Source organism: Mustela lutreola, chromosome 7 (genome assembly GCF_030435805.1).
Source record: "Mustela lutreola isolate mMusLut2 chromosome 7, mMusLut2.pri, whole genome shotgun sequence".
In the NCBI taxonomy this organism is placed as follows: Eukaryota; Metazoa; Chordata; class Mammalia; order Carnivora; family Mustelidae; genus Mustela; species Mustela lutreola.
This window is the reverse complement of record NC_081296.1, coordinates 137,243,016-137,263,706: the sequence shown is the minus strand read 5'-3', so window position 1 is coordinate 137,263,706 and position 20,691 is coordinate 137,243,016. Positions and strand designations below refer to the sequence as shown.

At 43.9% G+C, this 20,691-nt stretch overlaps 1 protein-coding gene across 19 annotated transcripts in view; it reads left to right on the top strand.

The window, feature by feature from the left end:
* Positions 1–20,691, top strand: part of TTLL5 (tubulin tyrosine ligase like 5) — a 282,938-nt gene that overhangs the window by 231,328 nt on the left and 30,919 nt on the right. For 11 of the 19 annotated variants that reach the window (XR_009355825.1, XR_009355827.1, XR_009355826.1 and 8 more), the window contains one exon: positions 2,754–2,836. Coding sequence is in view for 16 of the 19 variants with exons in the window: in XM_059182762.1 (XP_059038745.1) it covers positions 2,754–2,836 (83 nt within the window). In the remaining 3 variants the exon portion in view is untranslated. Of the gene's footprint in view, positions 1–2,753; positions 2,837–6,906; positions 7,030–12,140; positions 12,484–20,691 lie in introns of those variants that run through there. The other 8 variants (XM_059182754.1, XM_059182751.1, XM_059182748.1 and 5 more) reach the window with 3 other exon arrangements.

Genomic DNA, 20,691 nt, shown 5'->3' with positions numbered 1-20,691 from the left:
TACATCATAAACAAGCTGTGGTTCAAAAGTTCTCCTTTAGGAGTGGGTTGTCCAGAAGCTGAAATGTGTTTTCCCAGGGACATGATGTCATCACCACAAAAGCCTATTTACCCCTGGTGTGCCTGAAGTAGTAAAAACACAGACCCCAACCATTTTGCGTACCAGCATTTTCATGGAAAAAACTCACTCTGAATTTCCTCTTGAACGGCTGCTGGACACATTTCTCCACCGCTGGGAAAATGGGGAGCCTATGCTAGAAACAGCAGAACCATGAGCAGTGTTCGAAGTCAGAATCAGACGTCGCTCCCAAGGCCTGTGGCGGAAATGGATGGGGAGAGGAGTGTGGAAGAGTGACCGAAGCTGGGGACAAGGGGGACAGTCATAGGCGCAGGAGATGTTGGGAGAGGAACAGGAGGACGTCCATGAAGGTGAAGGGCGGGATAAGAATTCTAGAGAAGAGGGGAGAGGACAAGGAGTTTGAGGACCTTGAACTCATGAGTTGTAAACACGTAAGAGCTCTGCTCATCCCTCCGGTAGATCCCTGTTCCCCGCTTTTGTTTCTTCTACTGACTCCAGTGTTTTGCCTGCCTCTCTCCCTTTCACTATTTAATTCCTCTGTGATCCTGAGACCAGCCCAGTGGCTTTTCTAGACTTCGCTGCCCCTCATGTGGTCAAGCGGCCATAAGGTTTGTGATATTTCTTTGGATGGTTTTTAGTTTCTATGGAGGAAAGAACCCATCCCAGGCTCCAGAACTTTTCCTTTTTCACTTGGATCTGGAAGAGCCAATATTAGCTGTAGATGCTTTGGGTAGTTCTTTGGGTCCATAAAGGGCTGAAATAAAATGCGTAAGCATTTCAGGGGTAGCTGTCCAAGGCTGAGGCTCATGGGAAAAGGGAGAAGCCCTCTGTTCCTTTCTCTCCTTTTTTTTGTCTCCAGGTTCCTTGTCCTCCAAAGGCGAGTGGAAAGGAGTGGGCAGGGCCCGGACCGCAGCTTCTTGGAGGGGAAGGGTACAAGACAGAGCCATCCTCGCCTCACTGCTGGGGTGTGCTCTCGAGGGATGTGTCTCTGTTGAGGGCGTAGGGACCACCTGATCACCTGAGCATCCGCCAGGGTCTCCCTTGTGCCACCTTCCCCTTACCCGCAAGTCAACGTTTCCCTTACTTCTCTAGAGATAGAAACCAGACACCTGTGGAGCTAGGAGAAGCCTCAGTTTGCAGACTTTATCCCAGACCCACTGAGTCAGTATCTCCAAGGGAAGGGCCTGGAAAGCTCGATGATGAAGAAGTGATCCCAGGTGGTTCCTGTCAAGGATGTTTGGCAGACACTACTTGCCTGCCCCTCCACCTTGTTCATTTTTAAAGGCTCGTAGGACATTCTAAACCTCTGTCTCAGATTCATTATACATATATGCTGTTTCCTCTCCATGGAAAGCTCTTACCTGTTCCCTACTCTTGGCCAATCCCTACTTCTCATAACTTCACAACTCGACTAAAATATGATTTTTTCAGACCATCCTTGACCACTCTCATCACCATCTGCATCAGATCCCCTTGTTTCATCCTCTTAAATCACCTTGTGCTTTTTCTCCCTGGCAGTTATCACATAGTTTGTACCTTGTGTATTTGCCTAATATCTACCTCCTCACTAGTACCAAGCACAGTACTCCAGAACTATTTTTTGCATGGATGAACAAATGGAAAACTAGTGCTCAGAGAAGGGTTTCACAGGTTGGATTGAACGCTGCTCAACAAATAATGAACTGAGCATAGGAAAATTTGAATCTTCCAAGGTAAAATTTGCACACATCAACTGAAGGCAAAGTAGACGGGTCTAACTAGTAATTTGTATTTATGGGACAATGGATCAGATTATTTTTAAAATACTTAATAAATACCTAATGTGTGCAAAATGCAGTATTGGGAGCTATGGAGACAACGGTGAGTAAGGCGGATAAAATCTCTTGTCTTTGTGGAGATTTTTAGCGAGGATGACAGAACTAAAGCAACCAGTTACACGGTCTCATAATTATAATTTTGTAAATGCAATGAGAGCCTGTAGTAGGGAGACCTGGCATGGTCTGTAAGCGAGTCACAGAATTTCTAAGACATGTGGCTGTGGAATCTGGGCCCAGAGCATGCAGTACCCTGCGTCCTGTGTCTTGTCAGAGCTGCCGTGAGGGCAGGTGCTTCTGTATAATGGCTTCTCAGCCTCAGCGCTGCAGACATCTTGGGCCTTGCGGACACCTTCCAGCGTGCCATAGGAAATACTTAGCTCCATTCCTGGCTCACCCCACCAGAGGCCAGTAGACCCCCCAGCTATGACACCCCCAAATGTGTCAACACTGCCAAATGTCCCTTGTGGAAGGGCAGGAATCAGGGCAATCTCTGTCCCTCCTTTGTACCTCAGTTGAGAACCACTGGCCTACTTGAAACTTGGTTTTTTAAATAATGCCTCACCTCGTGATTTATCCAGATCAGTGCTGGGAACAGCATTTTATTCATCGATAAACGCATTTGCTGAGTGCCTCTTAGGCACCAGGTGCTGTGTGAGGCACCGGAGACAGAGCCATGGTCACGGCCATGTGTTTTCTGGAAACTACCTTCTGGGGGAGGGAGCAAGGCAATGTTTCAGAAGAAGGGAGAGGTTGGTCCTAGAGGTCCTTTCAGTGAAGACAACAAGGCAGAGCCCCCAGAGGGCGGGGATTTGAGTTCCCCCTCCCTTCTGCTGTCTGACCGACCTGCTTGTGTTTCAGGGGCTCCTCCGCGGAAGGGCAGCTGAATGGACTCCAGGGCAGCCTGAACGCTGCGGCCTTTGCACCCATCACCAGCCCCACAGGTCAGTGGGCACAGCCATTGAGGCTGGGATGACGGGGCGGGGGCCACCCTGGGCGTGTTCTCACTTGTGCCTCAGAAGAAACGTGCAGTTCAAAGAATGAAGGAGCATCCGGGCTTTTGAAGCATTGCAAATGGCCGCTTGAGGATGGAATGGTTTTCCAGAACTAGTTCGGGGTAGACGACGTTTCTCGGTCCGGGAGAGTGTAATGGGATTTGCAGCATCTAGTAGAAAGGCCTGTGTCTGACTGGTGTTCCTCCCCGTTCATCTCGGATCCCCACCCGTAGTAGCTCCCGCTGGCTCCGCCACACGCTGGAGCCCTTGTCTTTGGTCGGGGGCCTGTCACACTAGTGTGATGGCCTGTTGGTCCGTTGCCAGATACCTACTGAGGTCTTAAAGCCTCTCAGTGTAGGGACCCACCTAAGTCAGGCAGCATCGGCCCAGGGAGAGTTTTCTAGGAGTACTAATTTGTAAAAAACATGCTGATAAGTAATCAGGAAACTAAAAGAAAATCACGTGGATTCCCTTCCACAAATATTTCTTACTGAGCACCACCCATGGAGAAAGACGCTGGGCACTGAGGGACACAGAGGGTGCACCAGGCAGACCCTGCGGCCAGGGACCCTTACAGACTCAGGGAGAGAGGAGAGTCAGCAGGGAGTGGGTACAGGCTGGGTGGTTCTCAAGGGCCTAGGGATGTGTCGGATAACCGTAGGCAGCAGCGGCTGAACATCTGGTGTGTTCGACGCAGTTCTGAATGCTTCACACATGATAACTCATTTGTTCACCAAATAGGCATAGAGCAGGAACTGTGTTGCCCATTTCACAGCTGAGGAAATAAAGGCACAGATTATGAAACACATCCCAAACCTCATAGCTAATAAATAGCAGGGCCGTCTTGGAAGCCCAGAGACTTGGCCTGGGCTCTTTAGGGATTAGAGTGCATGTTTCTTCTAGAGGAAGAAACATGTAAGCGGAGGGTTGCATGCTGATAAGTCCCCCAAGAGAGGGGAGGCGTGGGGCTGAAAGAGTTCCAGGAAGAAAGAATAAGGCCTGCACAAATGGGGGCCGGGGTCGGGGGGTGCACATGCACGGTGTCCTGAGAGCCCTCCTGTGTCACCGTAGCTAGGGACTAAGAGCTTGGGCGGGGAGCAGCAGGAGAACAGGTCATGGCGATAGCAGGGCCGGTTCGTGAGCCGTGTAGGGGAACTTGGTCCCGAGTGCAAGAAGCAGCCATCGAGGAGTCTAGGGCTGGGGTGTGGAGGGTGTGTGTGGGACCTAATAGACATTCAAATGATTATAAGACCAGCGAGAAACTTGGTTGGACTGTATCCTGGGGATAATTCCATATATGTCATGGGCTTCCTGTGGACCTAAAGGACAAAATATATAGACAAAAGCTTTATAACGACATCCATTCAGGTAATATTATAAGAGTATAAAGATTTTGCTCTCCACTGAAAATCTTGAACCTGAATTCAAGAAATATTTGATGGATATCTACTTGCTCTTCCCCTCCCCCAAAAAAGAATTGCTAGAATACGGTAGTTATTTTTAAGGAAGTAAAATTTCCCCCTGGAACTGTTACGGCCTGGGAACTGGGTTGCCGGGAGAATTTTGCACCACAGACAGCTGAGTATCTCTACCCAGATAACTGCTGCACCCGGGGAGGGTTGCAAAGCGTAGGAGAGGCAAGAAACGTGCCTGCCACATTTGTATGTCCAACTGATGTGTCACGTGCAGACTTGAACTCTCTGTGTGCGCTCTGGCTGGGGGAGTTGGAAGTTCGAGGGCTCATACTCTCAGCATCTCATCATGAATTCATATTTCCTGACTGAAGTTATCTGTTAGGGATTTTGTAACAGTCGTAATGAACTCAGTAGCCTCATAAAGCCACAGAGCATAGAGAAGTTGTGTGTCTCCCTGGATCCCGATATCTGGTTTTCCCTGCTTCTGTCTTAAGACAAGTGCATTATTCTTATCACCTTGTTTAGGCTGCCTGCTCTTTACTGCTTTTGTCTCCAATGACTCTGGACCCCTAAAGTGCCTTCAATTTGTTTCCATTCTGTGCCTTTCCTGGTGTTCCTGATCCTCAGTTAAAGAAACACTGATGAACATGGTATTTTCAATCCTTCCCAATCAATATTTTGCCTTGGCAGTATGGCAGCAGCTAACCCCATTAGAGTTACTTCTGCGGCTAGTCAGGAACTACCTGGCACTTTAGGGTTTCAACTACAAAGCATGTGTTTTTCTCTATGACACATAGATTTAAAGTGTTCTTCTAGGGGTTCAGAAGGGTGTCCTACAAAAACGAGGGTAGGTTGGCATCAGCAACATTTTTCTTTAAACCCATAAGAAGGGAGAGCAACCCCCATAGTAAGTCAAAGTAGACATGTCTCTCAGAGATGGGACATTTCTGCCCCAACAGGAAGCACCACACTGACTCGGACAGGTATTTAAGCCCCTGTCTAGTCCGGTTAACTCAGCTGGTTAAACATGGTATTATCAACGGCATGAATATAGCAGAAGTCTGTTTCCTGGCCCCTTGACCCTCTACAAGTCTAGCCAACCAGGCCTTAAAGCTGTGTCACTTTGTTCATCGGGCGCCTGAATAAGATAACTCGTTCAGCCCAGCACACTGTTGAAAAACAACTCAGAACCCTTTCCCCCTAAAGGTGACCTAGTGACAGTGTTCTTCTAATTGTGAACATTAAATGAGGTAGTGGATGTGAGGGCTGCTAGCAGAAGGCCTGGAATGCTCCACGAACATTACTTTTTCCTTGACTTCCCTCCTTCAAGCTAAACATTCGGAGTTTGCTGTGGAAGGAAAGGTGTAGAGTCAGCAGATTGGGAAACTCGAGAAGGAAGGCTAGAGTGAGGGCCTTTGGCTCAAAGCCAAAGCCATTGGCCTTCGTTCTTTGTAAGCGTGGCGTTCTTGAGTTCTGAAGTGGAGATGGTGAACTAAAATAGCAGGGAGCCACAGATTAGATAACTGGCATTTCTCTCGTGCTGGCTTGATAGTGTAAACCACCATTCTTGTAGGGTCCGAGGCTGTCCCAGCTGCCCTCATCCCTGGCCTTAGCTTCTGCCTGCGCCTTTTCTGTCCTGGAGCCCGGCCTCTGCCCGCCCCCCACCCCGATTTGTTATTGTTGTTTAAAGCTCTTACGGGTCTGTAGTTGGTAGAGGGATTCTTACTGCCTTTTGAACACCAGTGTTAGATTTCATTTATAAGGAGTGAGAAACAATGTCCTTGTTAAGTGTTGGTGATTTGGGGCCTTGGTAAAACACAGTTTAGCTATGTCCTCTTTCTTTGCATGGGGGTGGGGCAGCAGGACATCATTGTGACTCTGGCTGCCCACTTCACCATCTCCCCGTAAGACAAGAGAAAGGGACTTATTAGAACAGAGTAAACCCAGTGGAGCGTAAACTCTAAGGATCTAGAAGTCACTTTAACTTTAGAAACAAAATCATTTGCCCAGCAGTTCTCAGCGGAATGACCTATTTTTACTATTAGATTCTTATGCCTTTCACCAAGCGTTATATAGTTGTCATGGATCCTGGATGGATCTGAAGTATAGTAGATTAACAATGAAAATAAATAAACCTCTTGAGATGCTTGCCCTAGCGGCTTATATCCTTTATTGTTCCCAGAATGTTCTTTTCTCCCTGGAGCCAGAGGGGTAAGAATTTGGGTTGATCACCCACTCTAACAGTGTTAGAAAACAAGGGGCACAGATTTGGTGTTTGGCAAGAAATTCAATGTCAGCATCTGGGCAGTGATCCCCTAAAACCTAGATTTGGTTTTGTTTGTTTGTTTTCTTGTAATACACATAGCTGTTTATTTTCTCCGTTCTTTATGTCCGATGTATTTCTCAACCCTCTCTTTCCTTCTTTGGTCCTTCTGTCACCCGCCACCTGATGCTATATTCTGGGCAGTTTTCCAGGCCTGGTGTCCCTTGCTATTCTTCTCTCTGGTTGTCGTCCTGTCCTAAGACTAGTTTTAGATTTGACCTCTTGTCCTTTCACCAAGATCAAATAAAGTGTTAAGTAGGGATTTTTTTTACATTTTTCAGGATCTCTGGAAGCTCCCCAAGTTATTTTCGCCAGATCCAAACCCTTGCCCACACAATCTGGAGCCCTTGCTACAGTTATAGGACAGAGAAAATCAAAGTCGGTGAAGTCAGGGCCAATTTAAGGTAACAGTAAGAATAAGAGCATATTTTTTTATGATAACTTGCTGACTTTATATCACAGCAAGAGGCTTAATAGCTATCAAGAGAAGTGACAGTTTCTTAGAATGACAAAGAAATTTTGATTTTATAAAACCAGAACTCAGATGGACTGTGAGTCAAAGTTAAGCTACTGCTAGCATGCTTCTGCACTGGCCGACCAGTAGGTGGCGCTGTGGCAGTAAGAAATTTCCTTACTATCATGGAGGCTTTTGTTTAAAAATATGGGGACATGAAACCAATCAAAGGAAGAAACTAAAGCCATAATCGAGTTATCACAGGTAAAGAGTAACAGAATACACTGGAGAACATGGTATTTGAAGGTCAAATTGCAATAGCCTCTAAAGAGAATGAATATTGTTAAAGATATTTATTATTAAAGAAGGTTGTTTGATTAGAGTTGTGTAGTTTGTGAACTGGACTTCCAAGTAATGGGAGGCAGGAAGGAACACAACTTTGAAAAAAGGTTTTTTTGGTGAGGTTGATTAATACGCTTTTTTCTGAGTTAAGATAAGCATATGCTGTCATTGGCAGCAAAACAAACTGTAAACCCCGTCCATAAAAATCTCCCAACATTAAAGGTATGGCCTGACTTTGAGCTCGTGAGGCTGTACTCACACCACTAGCACGGCCCCACAGTGTTTTGTTCCCAGCCCGTGGCCTTCAAAACTTTCAGAAAATTCTATGAAACCACAAGGTTGTGATGATTCCTTTCCTCTTTGCTCTACCATACACACTAAAGCATTAAAGGCATACTGCTAGGAGCTTAATACCTTTCTTACCTCTAGGGGAATACTTACAGACTTATTTGAGAAGAATTATTCATCAAAATACCCCAGGAGAGCAAAGGAGGGAGGAAAATTATTTACCCACCACAGGATTCATTTACATTGGATCAGAAAGCTTCAAATATCTTTCCCCAGCCCATCTAAACTCTTTCCAAAAAGGAATGAGAAGAGAGAAAGGAACACCAAATCCATGGCTTGGTCATCTACCAAAATGTACCAATGAAACCGAAAACAACCAGAGTTGTCTTGGTAATACTTTGCCAATGATCCTTTAATTCTGATATGAAGCAGCCTATCCAGGGATGAACAACTAACAAAATATAGAAAACTAAAGCGAGAAGGTCCATATTTCCTTGAGGAGACTGGCAGCCAAAAGAATGAATGTGACACCAAGCTCCAAACTAAACCACTGGCCTGCCAAGAAGTACTAATGTCCATCAGTTTCCAGGACTGAGAGACTTGGACCTGCCACAGTTGTAATATCGCTTTCCTTGAACCTATTTCATTAGTATCTCTTACAATCCACCCAGAACATTGCATGGCAAAATAAGATCATCCGCAGAGAAGCCTTGGGAAAGAGCCCATCTCTCCACATGTCAGTCTGTTGCAAGCAGCCCTGCGGAACTGAGCTGCGCACAAGCTAGGGGTGGGTGATGCTGTACTTTGTGATGAGCTGCGGTGGTGAGACCTCGTGCCGAGTGTGTATGGACTCAGAAAACAGAGTGGGTCAGAGTGCCACTGAAGGACCGGCCTCCCATAGTGCAGCAGAACTGCTGGGAAGCCCCAGAGGCAGCCCATTGCCACCTGCCAGGCCAAATAAGAGAAACAGGTAGTTTACAAAGTGAAGCAGGGAGAACCCAGAGTCCACCTGGATGCTTGCTTTCTCTTTGTTGTGAATGGGGTGTAGGCAGATCTGCTTGGCAGACATCCCTTCAACTGCAGTCACAAAGGAATGTCATCACGAGCTCTAACAGTGCTAGAACCCCTTCCTGTATGGGTTTAGGGAGGCAGGAAGGAGATGAGAAGATTGAAGTGTGTTTGTATAGCTTGTTATCGAAGACTGAGAAAATGTCAGTTGTCCTTATCGAAGAATGAGGAGCCACACTGAAGGATACCGGGGACTGAGATTCTCGAAGTCGCCCACTTTGTTGTCTCAGGCAAGGGCCATATGTAAATACATGCGCGATTCTGTGTCTTCTTAGGTTCTGTGTCATCTGTTTGGCATCTCTTCGTCACAGAGCCAGTTAACTGTGTTTTCTGTATTCTTGATGCTTTTGCATTTGGGGCCTTATGGAGCCAGGCAGAGACTGCCTATCCCACGGCTAGCTGATTCTGAAAGATCCTATCAGCTTGCCCATGGGTATGCCTTTCAGACAGAAACCAGCTAATCCCAAGTTTATATACCCAACCACCTCCTTATCTAACTCTCACATGGAAAACCCACATTTCCCTTGCCCCAGATCACTCCAGGGCCAGCTTCCAGGCAGCTGGAGAGCACCGCTGTAGCCCAGAGGCCACCAGAATTACTAAAACAACCAGTCAGAAGCCGTTTACTCTGTCCTGCCTTGCCTTTTCCAGGGAAATCCCAAATAAGGCTCTGGCCTAGACTTTCTCCTCACTCCTGTCTTCCATCTCTGGACCACACCAGTGTTTTCCCCTGTGAGGCACGTAGGGACCCTCTCTCTGGGACCCTAAGTACAATCAACTTCCTGCTAGGCCTTGTTCTCATGGCCTCCATAGCCACACTGACTGGACCATACCACACTCAACTTGTACATTCTTAGAATACACAGCAATGGAGAGACTGTCTTTAATATGTCTAGCAGGGAACACAGGGAAACATCTGAATCAATTAGGTTTATATCACCAAGTTCTAAGCAACTGGCCACAGCACTCACTTCATTCTAGGCTGTATTCTACAAGTGATGTTTTCACAGTGTGTGTGGTGCTAGCCGCAACCTGGCTGCAGCCACACAAGAAGGATGTGAATCCCTTTACGTGGCCAAATCGCCTGGCTGTCAGCCATTGAAATTTCATGCTTTCCTGTCCCGAGGCCTCTTTCTTTTCATTTAGTAACTTTCTACGTTCAGAAACAAAACTCAAGCCTAGCAGAGCAACCTGGTTGGAAGTGGGGGAGGAGACAGCTTGGCTTTCAGTTTAGAGGAAGTAGGGGGATACCTCTAAGATCCCACCCAAAAGGGGGTTCATTTGCCTTAAAGAAAAGGAGGGAACTCTGATTTCTGAAATGGATTAAGAAGTGGACCACGGAGAGAGATAACATCAGAAAATTGATATTGTCTCTTGCTGAGCTGGCAAACTCCCAAGAGAGGAGTGATGATTCTTCCATTGTTAACAATTACTACTTTGTTATAAAGAGACGTGGAAAGTGCAGTGGCCCCTTTCTCAAATTACATTTATGTTACAGAAGCACACACACCCACTGGAAAAAAAAAAATTGCTTGGCACCCTGGGTGGTTAGACGTGTGCCTACCACCCCAGCTCGTAGCGGGTTTGTGTTGTCCTGTGTGATATCCATTCACTTTGGGGGGAAATGGATCCTGTTTATTCTTGTATTCCTGAACTGGGCAGGTAACCAGCATAGCATTGCCTTACTTTGTGAGCTTTTATACTTATCACTACAAGTTATCAGTCTATACTCTGGATGTGTGGAACCCACACATCTTGCTGCTAGTTTCAAAGAAATGCTTGTTATAGGCACATACCTTTGCTTTACCATCCGTATAACCTCGGGTCATAATTGCTCCTCAAAGTTCTAAAGAAAGAAAATGGCATGCTAGGCCATGCCTGTCTTTGGAAAAAGCAAGTTTTGTTCATGGAAATATTTACATCTCTGCTTGCCTGATCTGTAGAATTTACTGGGCCCCAGAGTGTGTGGGTGGGTAACTGTAGGGTGTGGAGAATGGTAGCTTGAAGTCTATTTCTCCATTGGCATTGATTGCCATTGACATTTATTCTTTCAAATTATAAAGGAAAAGACTGGGCCTCTCTTGTCCTCAGAACGAAGAGCATCGCTAGGAAACATAAAACAATAGTCTCTTATACTTCTTTGTGTACTCCTCTTTCGAACATGCCAGCATTTCCATTCAGGACGCCTGTAGGTATCAGGAGCCTTCTTCTGTTGAAACCTAAGGCCAGGTTAAGTAGTTACCTGCCAGGAGCACCTGGGAGGCTCAGTCATTAAGCGTTGGCCTTTGGCTCAGGTCATGATCCCGGCGCCCTGGGATCGAGTCCCATATAGGACTCCCTACTCAGCGGGGAGCCTGCTTCCCCCTCCCCAGCTCCCCTGTATTTGTGGCCCCTCTCTTGCTATCTCTTTCTGTCATAAATAAATAAAAAAATCTTAAAAAAAAAAAACCCAAAACCAAAAAAAAGTAGTTACCTGCCACCCGAGAGGGACAGCTTGAATGTGCGGCCTGTCCTCTTAGCCGTATGGGTAACACACAGCATGTATCCCCAGTACAAAAGGAGGATGTCACCTGGGAACCTGGTTGTAAGACAGTGAAGTGAATGGAAAGGTCAACTGGTTAGAAGTTGGGATTTTAATGTTACTTCTTTGTTCATGGTTATCAGGTGAAAAAAGAAAGAAAGAAAGAAAGAAATCCCTCCTTTTTACATTCGATTGGACCAAAAGGTGACGGAGGTGTTTCTCCTCCTCCCAGCCACCTCTCCTCTGCTTGCCAGGGAGATTAAGACATGTTTGTTCGTGGGATGAACCCAAATGAAGATGTTTTAGAATTTAACAAGTGTTTTGGTTTTTTGGTTGGTTTTTTTTTTATAATTTCTTATGGCTGAACTGCAAAATAATACTGGGTAATAAATTGCTTGCCGTTACTTGGGTTTTGGAACACGGCATCTTGAAAACGCAGCTCTTCTTTAGAAATAGGACTCCTCGCAGGCCTTGTATTCGGCCATCCCTGCTGCTGTTCTCCAAGATAAATTGCGGTTGTGTGTACGCACATATTCTTACCCTCCTCTTCTATGCAGAGAAGTCGAGTTGTCTCTGTAGCCTTTTGATTAATAAAAGAGAGACCACCTCAGTTTACCTCTGTTAAGGAAAGTTCGTGTACGTCAGCATAGGGAACAGCCTCGGGGGCCAGACCTCATAAAAACCTACCACTTATTTGGGACAGTTAGCAATGGCTAATCAGTGGCTCAACAGCATGTCCTGTGAGGCAGGACAGCTGGCCTCCACCCTTCTCCTGGGTAGCACCTCTGCCTTCCTCAGGACTCTGCCTCTCTCAATGTGGTTGTTTCTCTCTCCGTGTGCAGCTATCAAAGGACAGAATTCAAAAACCGGGCATTCATTCACCCAACAAAGTGCCGCTGGTGTACAGAGCTAAAGGGGGCGGCCGCTGCCTGCAGACCAGGGCCAGTCTGTGACCAGGAGAGCGTGAAGACATGACACAAACCTGCCAGCTTCAGCATTTCTGGCCGTTTTCTTCAGGTGGCGCATGCAACAGACTTTTCATCCCTAGCATCAAGTCTTAAAACATAAAAGCACCTGCAGGAAAATAACAAAATATAAAGGGAAAACCAAGGCCAAAGGTCAAGATGGTTCACATTTTTCAAATATAAGACCAAATAAAATTATGATAATCAAGGTTAGATTTGGTTCTGAGTCTTCTCTAACAGGTCAGACAAAAAGAGAAACCTGATACATCAAGGTCTATAGTTCTCATTTTCAAAAAGGAAGCCATACTCTGGAGGAAAATTATTAAACTTTTTCCTAGCTGCTTTTTTATTTTATTTTATTTTATTTATTTGAGAGAGTTTGAGAGAGAGAGAATAAACAAGGGGAGGATATGAGTGGTGGGGGGGGGGGAGAGTGAGAGAGAGAGAGAGAGAAGCAGACTCCCCACTGAGCTGGAATCCAGATGTGGAACTCCCTCCCAGGACCCGGAGATCATGAGCTGAGCTGAAGACAGACATTTAACCCACGGAGCCACCCCGATGCCCCTTCCTAGATCTTATCCTAAAAGAAGTATTTCACATGCTTTAAAACGAGGACACTGAACAAAGTAATGGTGCCCTCACAGCACAGCGGTGTGTTTCACGGGACTGCTTCTCGGTGTGAGCTACACTGAGGCTAAACATGGCAGTTCAAGTCAGTGAAGACAATTTTGTGAACTATTACAGTCCAAGTCGCTTTGTGGTCCAATATAATCCAATGAGATAGTGGTTCTGTGGAGGGGTGGATGGATTGCATGTGTCTTAGATAATCCTACATATCCTATACCTTCTCTCGGGTGATGGCTCAGTGAGAGCTAATTGTGCTCTTAGGCAAAGGTGCAGAGGCCTAGTCTTCTACATGGCTCGTTGAAGATGGCGCCGATGTGCTCTGGAAAGCAGGTGGCAGAGGAAACGTCTTCTGGAAACTGGAGCCAGGCACCATCTGACCTGTCACAGCATGTTTGCTCTCTGTCCCTTTATTTTGTCCCTAGGCACCTCATGCCTGCTTCCCCCTAGTCGGGCTGATTCCTATTTGTCCTTTCCAACCCTAGCCCATTCCCACCCCCAGTATGATTTAGGTGCTTTTTTACTGTACTTACAGCTATCTGCTGGGGCATTTACAACACTCTAGTACTTTCTGGATTCCTTGACCATTCCCCCGCCACCAGGGCCATAATCCCCTTGAAGGCAAGGAGGAGCTCTCACTTAATTCTGAAACCCTAGGGCCTAGCACAATGTCCAGGCCATAGTAGGGATGTAAAAGACTGATTAAATGGATGAATGAGTGAGTTTTCATATTTCTCCTAACACCTGGAACCCCTGTCCCCATATACAAATCCTTCTTATCCTCTAAAGGTCTAGTTAGGTTTTGGTCTTGTCTAGTACGCTATATTCATATAATTAGATTTTAACTTTACAGTTTTTAAGTCCCTAGAGCATTTACAATTTATGTCACAAAGTTTGGCACCTCATTATATTTTTGTCATTCTTTTATCCTACTTTCTCCTTGGGTAAATTGTCTCCAGTAAGACCATAAATTCTATGACAGCAGGATTACATTCTGTATGTTTGTGGAATCCATAAGAACACCCAAAATGCTTCATTACTTGTAATATCAGCCCTAAAGAAAAGAATACATAAAACACATAAAATTTTCCTGAAAAATAATCTACTCCCCCTGTTCTCCTGGCTTCAAATAAAATGCTTAACCTCAAATTAAAATGCTTTAACCTTAAAGATTTCATAAATAATGTATTTTATTATTAAACAATCTTAAAACTCAGAATAACCTTCCTTATAAATTACCTAGTACAGTATTTCAAGCGTATCAATATTATAAAACTACTTCCTCGACATCAGAGAATGACTGGTCACTGTCCTTCTGATTACAACTTCTTATACCCATTCAGAAACTTAACTATAAACTTCCTTGTTGGGACACATGGGTGGCTCAGTCAGTTAAGGGCTGCCTTTGGCTCAGGTCATGATCCCGAGGTCTTGGGATCGAGTTCCACATCGGGCTCCTTTCTCAAAGGGGAGCCTGCTTCTTTCTCTGCCTCTGCCTGCCACTCTGCCTACTTGTGCGCACGCTCTCTCTTGCTCTCTCTCTCTCTCTCTCTAACAAATAAATAAATCTTTTTTTTTAAAATTTTAAAAAAATAATAAACTTATGTGTTACAAAGCAGAATTCAGTATAAAGATGTTCTACTTTAGACCACATCCAAGGATCTCACTTTAAGGGAACAAAGTCAAAATGAGGTCTAGTTTATTTGGAAAACATCCTCCGTCAGCTTTTGTGCCTCTACACCAGCTGATCAGAGGGAGCTCTTTGACCTTATAACACAGATTAGGTTTTGTTTTTGGATACTCAGATTTTTTTTTAATTCTTTTTTGATTTCTTCATGAACTTTTTAGGATTCTCCTAAGTTGTCTGCTACCTGACACTGGACACCATACTCGAGTTGTAGAAATCCACCTAGTGTTATGTGTAATGTAAGATGTACCCTTATGCTTCTGGAGTCGTGTGTTCTGATTTACTTTTAGCATACTGTGCTCTCCAAAACAAAAGTCCTTTCAACCCTTACCTCCTACCTTCCCTACCTAGTCTTGCTTCAAGTTCAGTGCCATCATATGGCGTTTTCTAAAAACTTAAAAAAATAGAATTACCATATAATTCAGAAATTCCTCTTCTAGATATATAACCATAAAAACTGGGAGCAGAGTCTTGAATAGATGTTTTTACACTCATGTCCATAGCAGCTTTATTCACAGTAGCCTAAAGGTGGAAGCAACCCACGTGTCCATCAATGGACAAATGGATAGACAAGATGTGGTATGTACATACAATGCAATAGTATTCAGCCTTTAAAAAGAAAGAAACTTCTGATACACATTACATCATGGACGAATCGAGAGGATTTATGGTAACTGAAATGAGCCAATCACAAGAAGACAAATAGTATATAACTCTACTTATTTGAGATAGTTAGAGCAGTCAGATTCAGAGGCAGAAAGCAAAAGGGTTGTTCCAGATCTGACCAGATGGGAGAATTGGGGGTTATTTTTCAATGGATACAGAGTTTTAGTTTTGGTTGTTGTTGTTGTTTTGTCTTTAAGTAAGCTCCATGTGGGGCTTGAATTCAGGACCCTGAGATCAAGACCTGAGCTGAGATCAAGTCAGACACTTAACCAACTGAGCCACCCAGGTGCCCCCAGAATTTCAGTTTTTTAAGATGAAAAAAGTTCTGCAGATAGATGGCACTGATGATTGCATAGCGTGAATGTACCTCATGCCATGAACTCTTCCCTTAAAAGTGGTTAAGCTGGTCATTTTTCCCCTGTTCCCATGTCTGGCGACTGCAAACCTGTTCTCTGTATCTATGAGCTTGTTTGGGTTTGTTTGTTTGTTTGTTTGTTTTCTTAGATCCCACGTGTAAGGGAGATCATATGATATATGCCTTTTTCTGTCTGAATTATTTTACCTTAGCATAATGCCCTCACAGTCTGTCCATGTTGACACAAATGAGAAGATTTCATTCTTTTTTATGGCTGGATAATACTCTATTGTGTATATATATAACATTTTCTTTATTCGTTCATTCCACTAACGGACACTTAGATTGTTTCTACATTTTGGCTCTTGTAAACAATGCAACAAACAGAGGGTCAACATGCAGTGAATTAGTGGTTTTGTTTTCTTTGCCCAGAATACCCAGAAGAGAAATGCTGGAGCATATGAAAGTTATATTTTTAATATTTTGAGGAACCTTCGTAGTGTTTTGCATAGTGACCATACCAGTCTACATCTCCGCCAACAGAGCAACACTTGTTATTTCTTGTCTTTTTGATACTAGCCATTCTAACAGGTACGAGGTGATATCCCCATGTGATTTTAATTGTATTTCCCTGATGATTAGAAATGTTGAGCACCTTTACCTCTACTTGTTGGCCATTTGTATGTCCTCTTTGGAAAAATGTCTGTTGGGTTCTTCTGCCATTTAAGTAGGCTCCATGTCCAGTGTGGAGCCCAGTGCGGGGCTTGAACTCATGACCCTGAGATCAAGAGCTAAGCTGAGACCAAGAGTCAGATGCTTGACTGAGCCACTCAGGTGCCCGTCTTCTGCCATTTTTAATTAGATTGTTTTTATTACTGAGTTATATGAGTACTTTATATATTTTGGATATTAACCCTATATCAGATATATAATTTACAAATATTTTCTCCCATTTGGCAGGTTGCCTTTTCATTTTATTGTTCTCTTTACTGTACAAAAGCTTTTGGGTTTGATGCAGTCACACGTGTTTATTTTTGCTTTTGTTGCCTTTTCTTTGATGTCAAATCCAAAAAAAATCAATCACCAAGACCCATGTTAAGGAACTTACCACCTATGTTTTCTTCTAGGAGTTTTTTGGTTTTAGGTCTTACTTTAAAGTCTTTAATCCATTTTTGAGTTAATTTTTGTGTCTGGTGGAGATAGAGATCCAATTTCATTCTTTTATATGTAGCTGTCCAGTTTTTCCAACACCATTTATTGGAGACTGTCCTTTCCCCATTGTATATTCTTGGCTCCTTTGTCCTAGACTACTTGACCACATTTGCCTGGGTTTGTTTGAGTTCTTTCTTCTGTTCTGTTGGTCAGTATGTCTGTTTTTATGCCAATACAAGATGTCATACTGTTTTGATTACAATAAGCTCTGTAATATGATTTGAAATCAGGAAGCATAGTTCCTCCAGCTTGGTTCTTTGTCAAGATAGCATTGGCTCTTTGGGGTCTCTTGTGGTTCCATACAAATTTTAGGATTGTTTGTTTTATTTCTGTGAAAAATGCCATTGGAATTTTGATAAAGATTATACTGAATCTGTAGATTGCCTTGTGTAGTATTGACATCTTAACAGTATTAATTCTTCCAATCCATGAGCATGGATTATTTTCCATTTATTTATGTCTTCTTCATTTTCTTTCATCAATGTCTTATTGTGTTCAGTGTATAACTCTTTCACCTCCTTGGTTAAATTTATTCTAGATATTTTATTCTCTTTGATATAATTGTAAATGCAATTAAATTTCTCTTCATGATGGTTTGTTGTTACTGTATAGAAATGTAACAGATTTTTGTATATTGATTTCTGTATCCTGAAACTTTACTGAGTTTGTTTATTAGTTTTAACAGTTTTCTGGTGGAGTCCTTGAGGTTCTTTCTGTATAATATCATGTCATCTACTAATAGAGACAGTTTTACTTCTTTTCTAATTTGGATGCCTTTTATTTCTTGTGTATGGGTCTCGCTAGGACTTCTAATACCTTGTTGAATACAAGTGGGAAGGGTGGGCATCCTTGTTTTGTTCTTGATCTTAGAGGACAAGCACTCAGCTCTTTACAATTAAGTAGGATGACAGCTATGGGCTTTTCATATATGACCTTTATTGTGTTAAGATATGGTCCCTCTTTACCCACTTTGTTGAGTTTTTATCATAAATGTATGGTGAATTTTGTCAAATGCTTTTTAATGCATCAGTTGAGATAATCACATAATTTAATGTTTATCCTTCATTTTGTTAGTATGGTGTGTCTCATTGATTGATTTGCATATATTGCTCCATTGGTGCGTGTGTGGAATAAATCCCACCTGATCATGGTATGATCCTTTTATTGCATCGCTGGATTCAGTTCTCTACTATTTTGTTCAGGATTTTGCATCTACATTTATCAGAGATATTGGTCCGAAGTTTTCTTGTGGTAGCCTTGTCTGATTTTGGTGTCCAGGTAATGTTGGCCTTGTAAAATGACTTTGAAAGTGTATAGAAGAGGAGGGAACTCTTCTGCATTTTGGAAGAGTTTGGGAAAGATTGGTATTAATTCCTTAAATGTTTGGTAGACTTCATCAGTGAAGCTGCCTAGTCTTGGCCTTCTATTACGTTGGAAGGTTTTTGGTCCCTGACTCAATCTCATTTGTGTTATGTGTGTTTTACCACAATTTTAAAAAGACTAATGATTATGTATGTAATATGCCTAGTAAAGTGTTTGGCACATGATAGGTACTCAGTAAATGGTAGGTCTTACTATCAGAATTCAAAGCACATGTTATCATTAGTTCCCATTATGATCTTTTTGTTAAACAATGTCAAAAGTTAGCTTCCCTAGAAAGTAAACTCTAAGATGGCAATTAGTGTGCAAGAGGTTTATAGTGTGCAAGAGGTTTATTAATGGATCAATTCCTATAGAAGGGAAGGGAAAGGGAATGGGACCAGGCAGTGGGAGAAGTTGGGCTGTGGCACAGTGACAAGGGTGGTCTCAGTTGGTGCCACAGGGAGCGTAAAGCCAGCCTTGGGAGCTGTAAGTTGTGATAAGGTAGCTGGGATGCCACTTTTGTACGTACTTTATGTTGATCTGTCATTAGATACGGGCTGCCTGGGAAGAAGACGTGCCCTTGAGAACTAAAACTCATGTTTCCGTGGCTCCTCATCCTTTCCGACTTATCTCCAGTCTTCTGTATTAATGAGTAAAATTTCCTTGCTGTCAGTCATCTCAGTGAGGGAGGAATCAGGGAATTTTTAGCTGTGGCTACAGTAGTGCTTTTCCAACCATCCGTACTAGAGCTCTAGTTATTTTCCTTTCCAGGCTTACATGGACTGGTACTTTTGTAAAATGCATTAAAAATAAATTACTAGAGAAACTAAATAAGAAAAGAAGACTTCTAACGCATGAGCTCAAATTCATTATTACTAGATTCACCAGGCATAAAATTGCTGGCTATTTTCGATAATGGATTTTAACTGCCTACCTTCGAATTCTAAATTTTTCTCAGGTGGGTACCAATCCAGGGCTCCACTCTAAATAGTCCTGGGTTGTAGGACTCCTGCAAAGCATTGTTGGAGTCTTTCCCAGCCGACACTGGCCAAATACACATTGGGTTAAGTGAATGTTGTGCTCAACCTCGAGACCTTTGCTGTTGTGGGGGAATCCATAGTTCTCTTCAGGTCTGCCGTAAATCCAGGAATATCATGAACACCACAGGTTCTGGGTGTAAACAGTCCTAAGGCCATTCCTCACTCACATTTTCATCTGCTTCCTCCAAGAATCCATTACATAAATGAGAAAAGAGATGGAGTCTGTAAGGATCTAATGGACGAAAGGGGCAAAGACCATGTTCTCATTTTGTTAACCATCGGGCAGCTCATGTTCCTGACACTAGGATAACTCCTCTGTTAGCATCATCTTCTCAGGACATTTGGTGTCGTGATAGGGAGATCAGAGAACAGGGAAAGGAGGTCTGCCAAGTAGAGTATAACCTTCAGGAAAGAGGAACTGGTAAAAACAAAGGGGTCTTGATACAGTCAAAGAGTTTATCAAGCTCTATCATCTAATTCAGGGAATTCAGCCTAAGCCCATGGTTGTAGCTTTGGTTGATCTGTGAATCCCCTGCCTTTGTGCCTTTATTCAAGAGAGTACTCAGAGTGACCCCAAAACTAAGCGTGACTTAAGTGTCTAGTTTGAAACATGGATTCAGTTTCCCTACTGGCAAGTAGTCAAGCTCCAGTCACCAGACATTCTCATTTTGACCTACGCTACTAGCTCACCCCATCAACCCTCAAGCCATCCCTACTCTCTTTCCATTCTCCACATCACTGTGCGCTGAGCTTCTCAGAATGCAAACTGTTTCTGACACACACACACACACACACACACACACACACCACCTAAAGCCCTTCAGAAAGGCTGACCATTACCCTTAAGATGAAGGTAAACCTAGGTAAGAGGTCTCACCTGGCATGCCTACCTTTCATCCCAACGTCACATCGCCTTGCCTCCATGCATTCTCCACACTAGCCGTCCTGGCCGTCTCTGAGCTCCCCACACCACCCCGGGTCCACAGAGCTTCCGCAGATGCTGTTCAGATGCTGTTTGACCCCTCGTGCTCTTCGCCCACCCTCGTGCATTTGCTTTCTCTGGACTCTCTGACAGGACATGTCCCCATTACAGAGACCTGGGTAGCGCTCCTTTGGAGCATTTGTTAAAGTCCCTTGCGATTTTCCTGTAGTGTCTGTCTTCCTCACTAGACTGTGGCAGCGTTCCCTTCGTACGCCGCCAGGAGAGCAGAAAACCTGGTGTCAGGCAGGCTCGCAATAGGTATTTATGGATGAATGAGTCGGCCATTCTCTTCCTCACTGAGAGAAAACAAAGGGGCAGAGACGAGGAAACAGCTTCAGTGCACGTAACTGATGGGCGGGGAAGCTGGGTTTGAATCCGGATTTGACTTCAGAGCCCTTGCTCTTTACCGGTATAATAACAGCGACAGTGGTCCGCCATTTTCTCAAGCACTTGTCATGTGCCACCAGCTGTGCTAAGCATTGTGGCGCTGTCACAGTTCA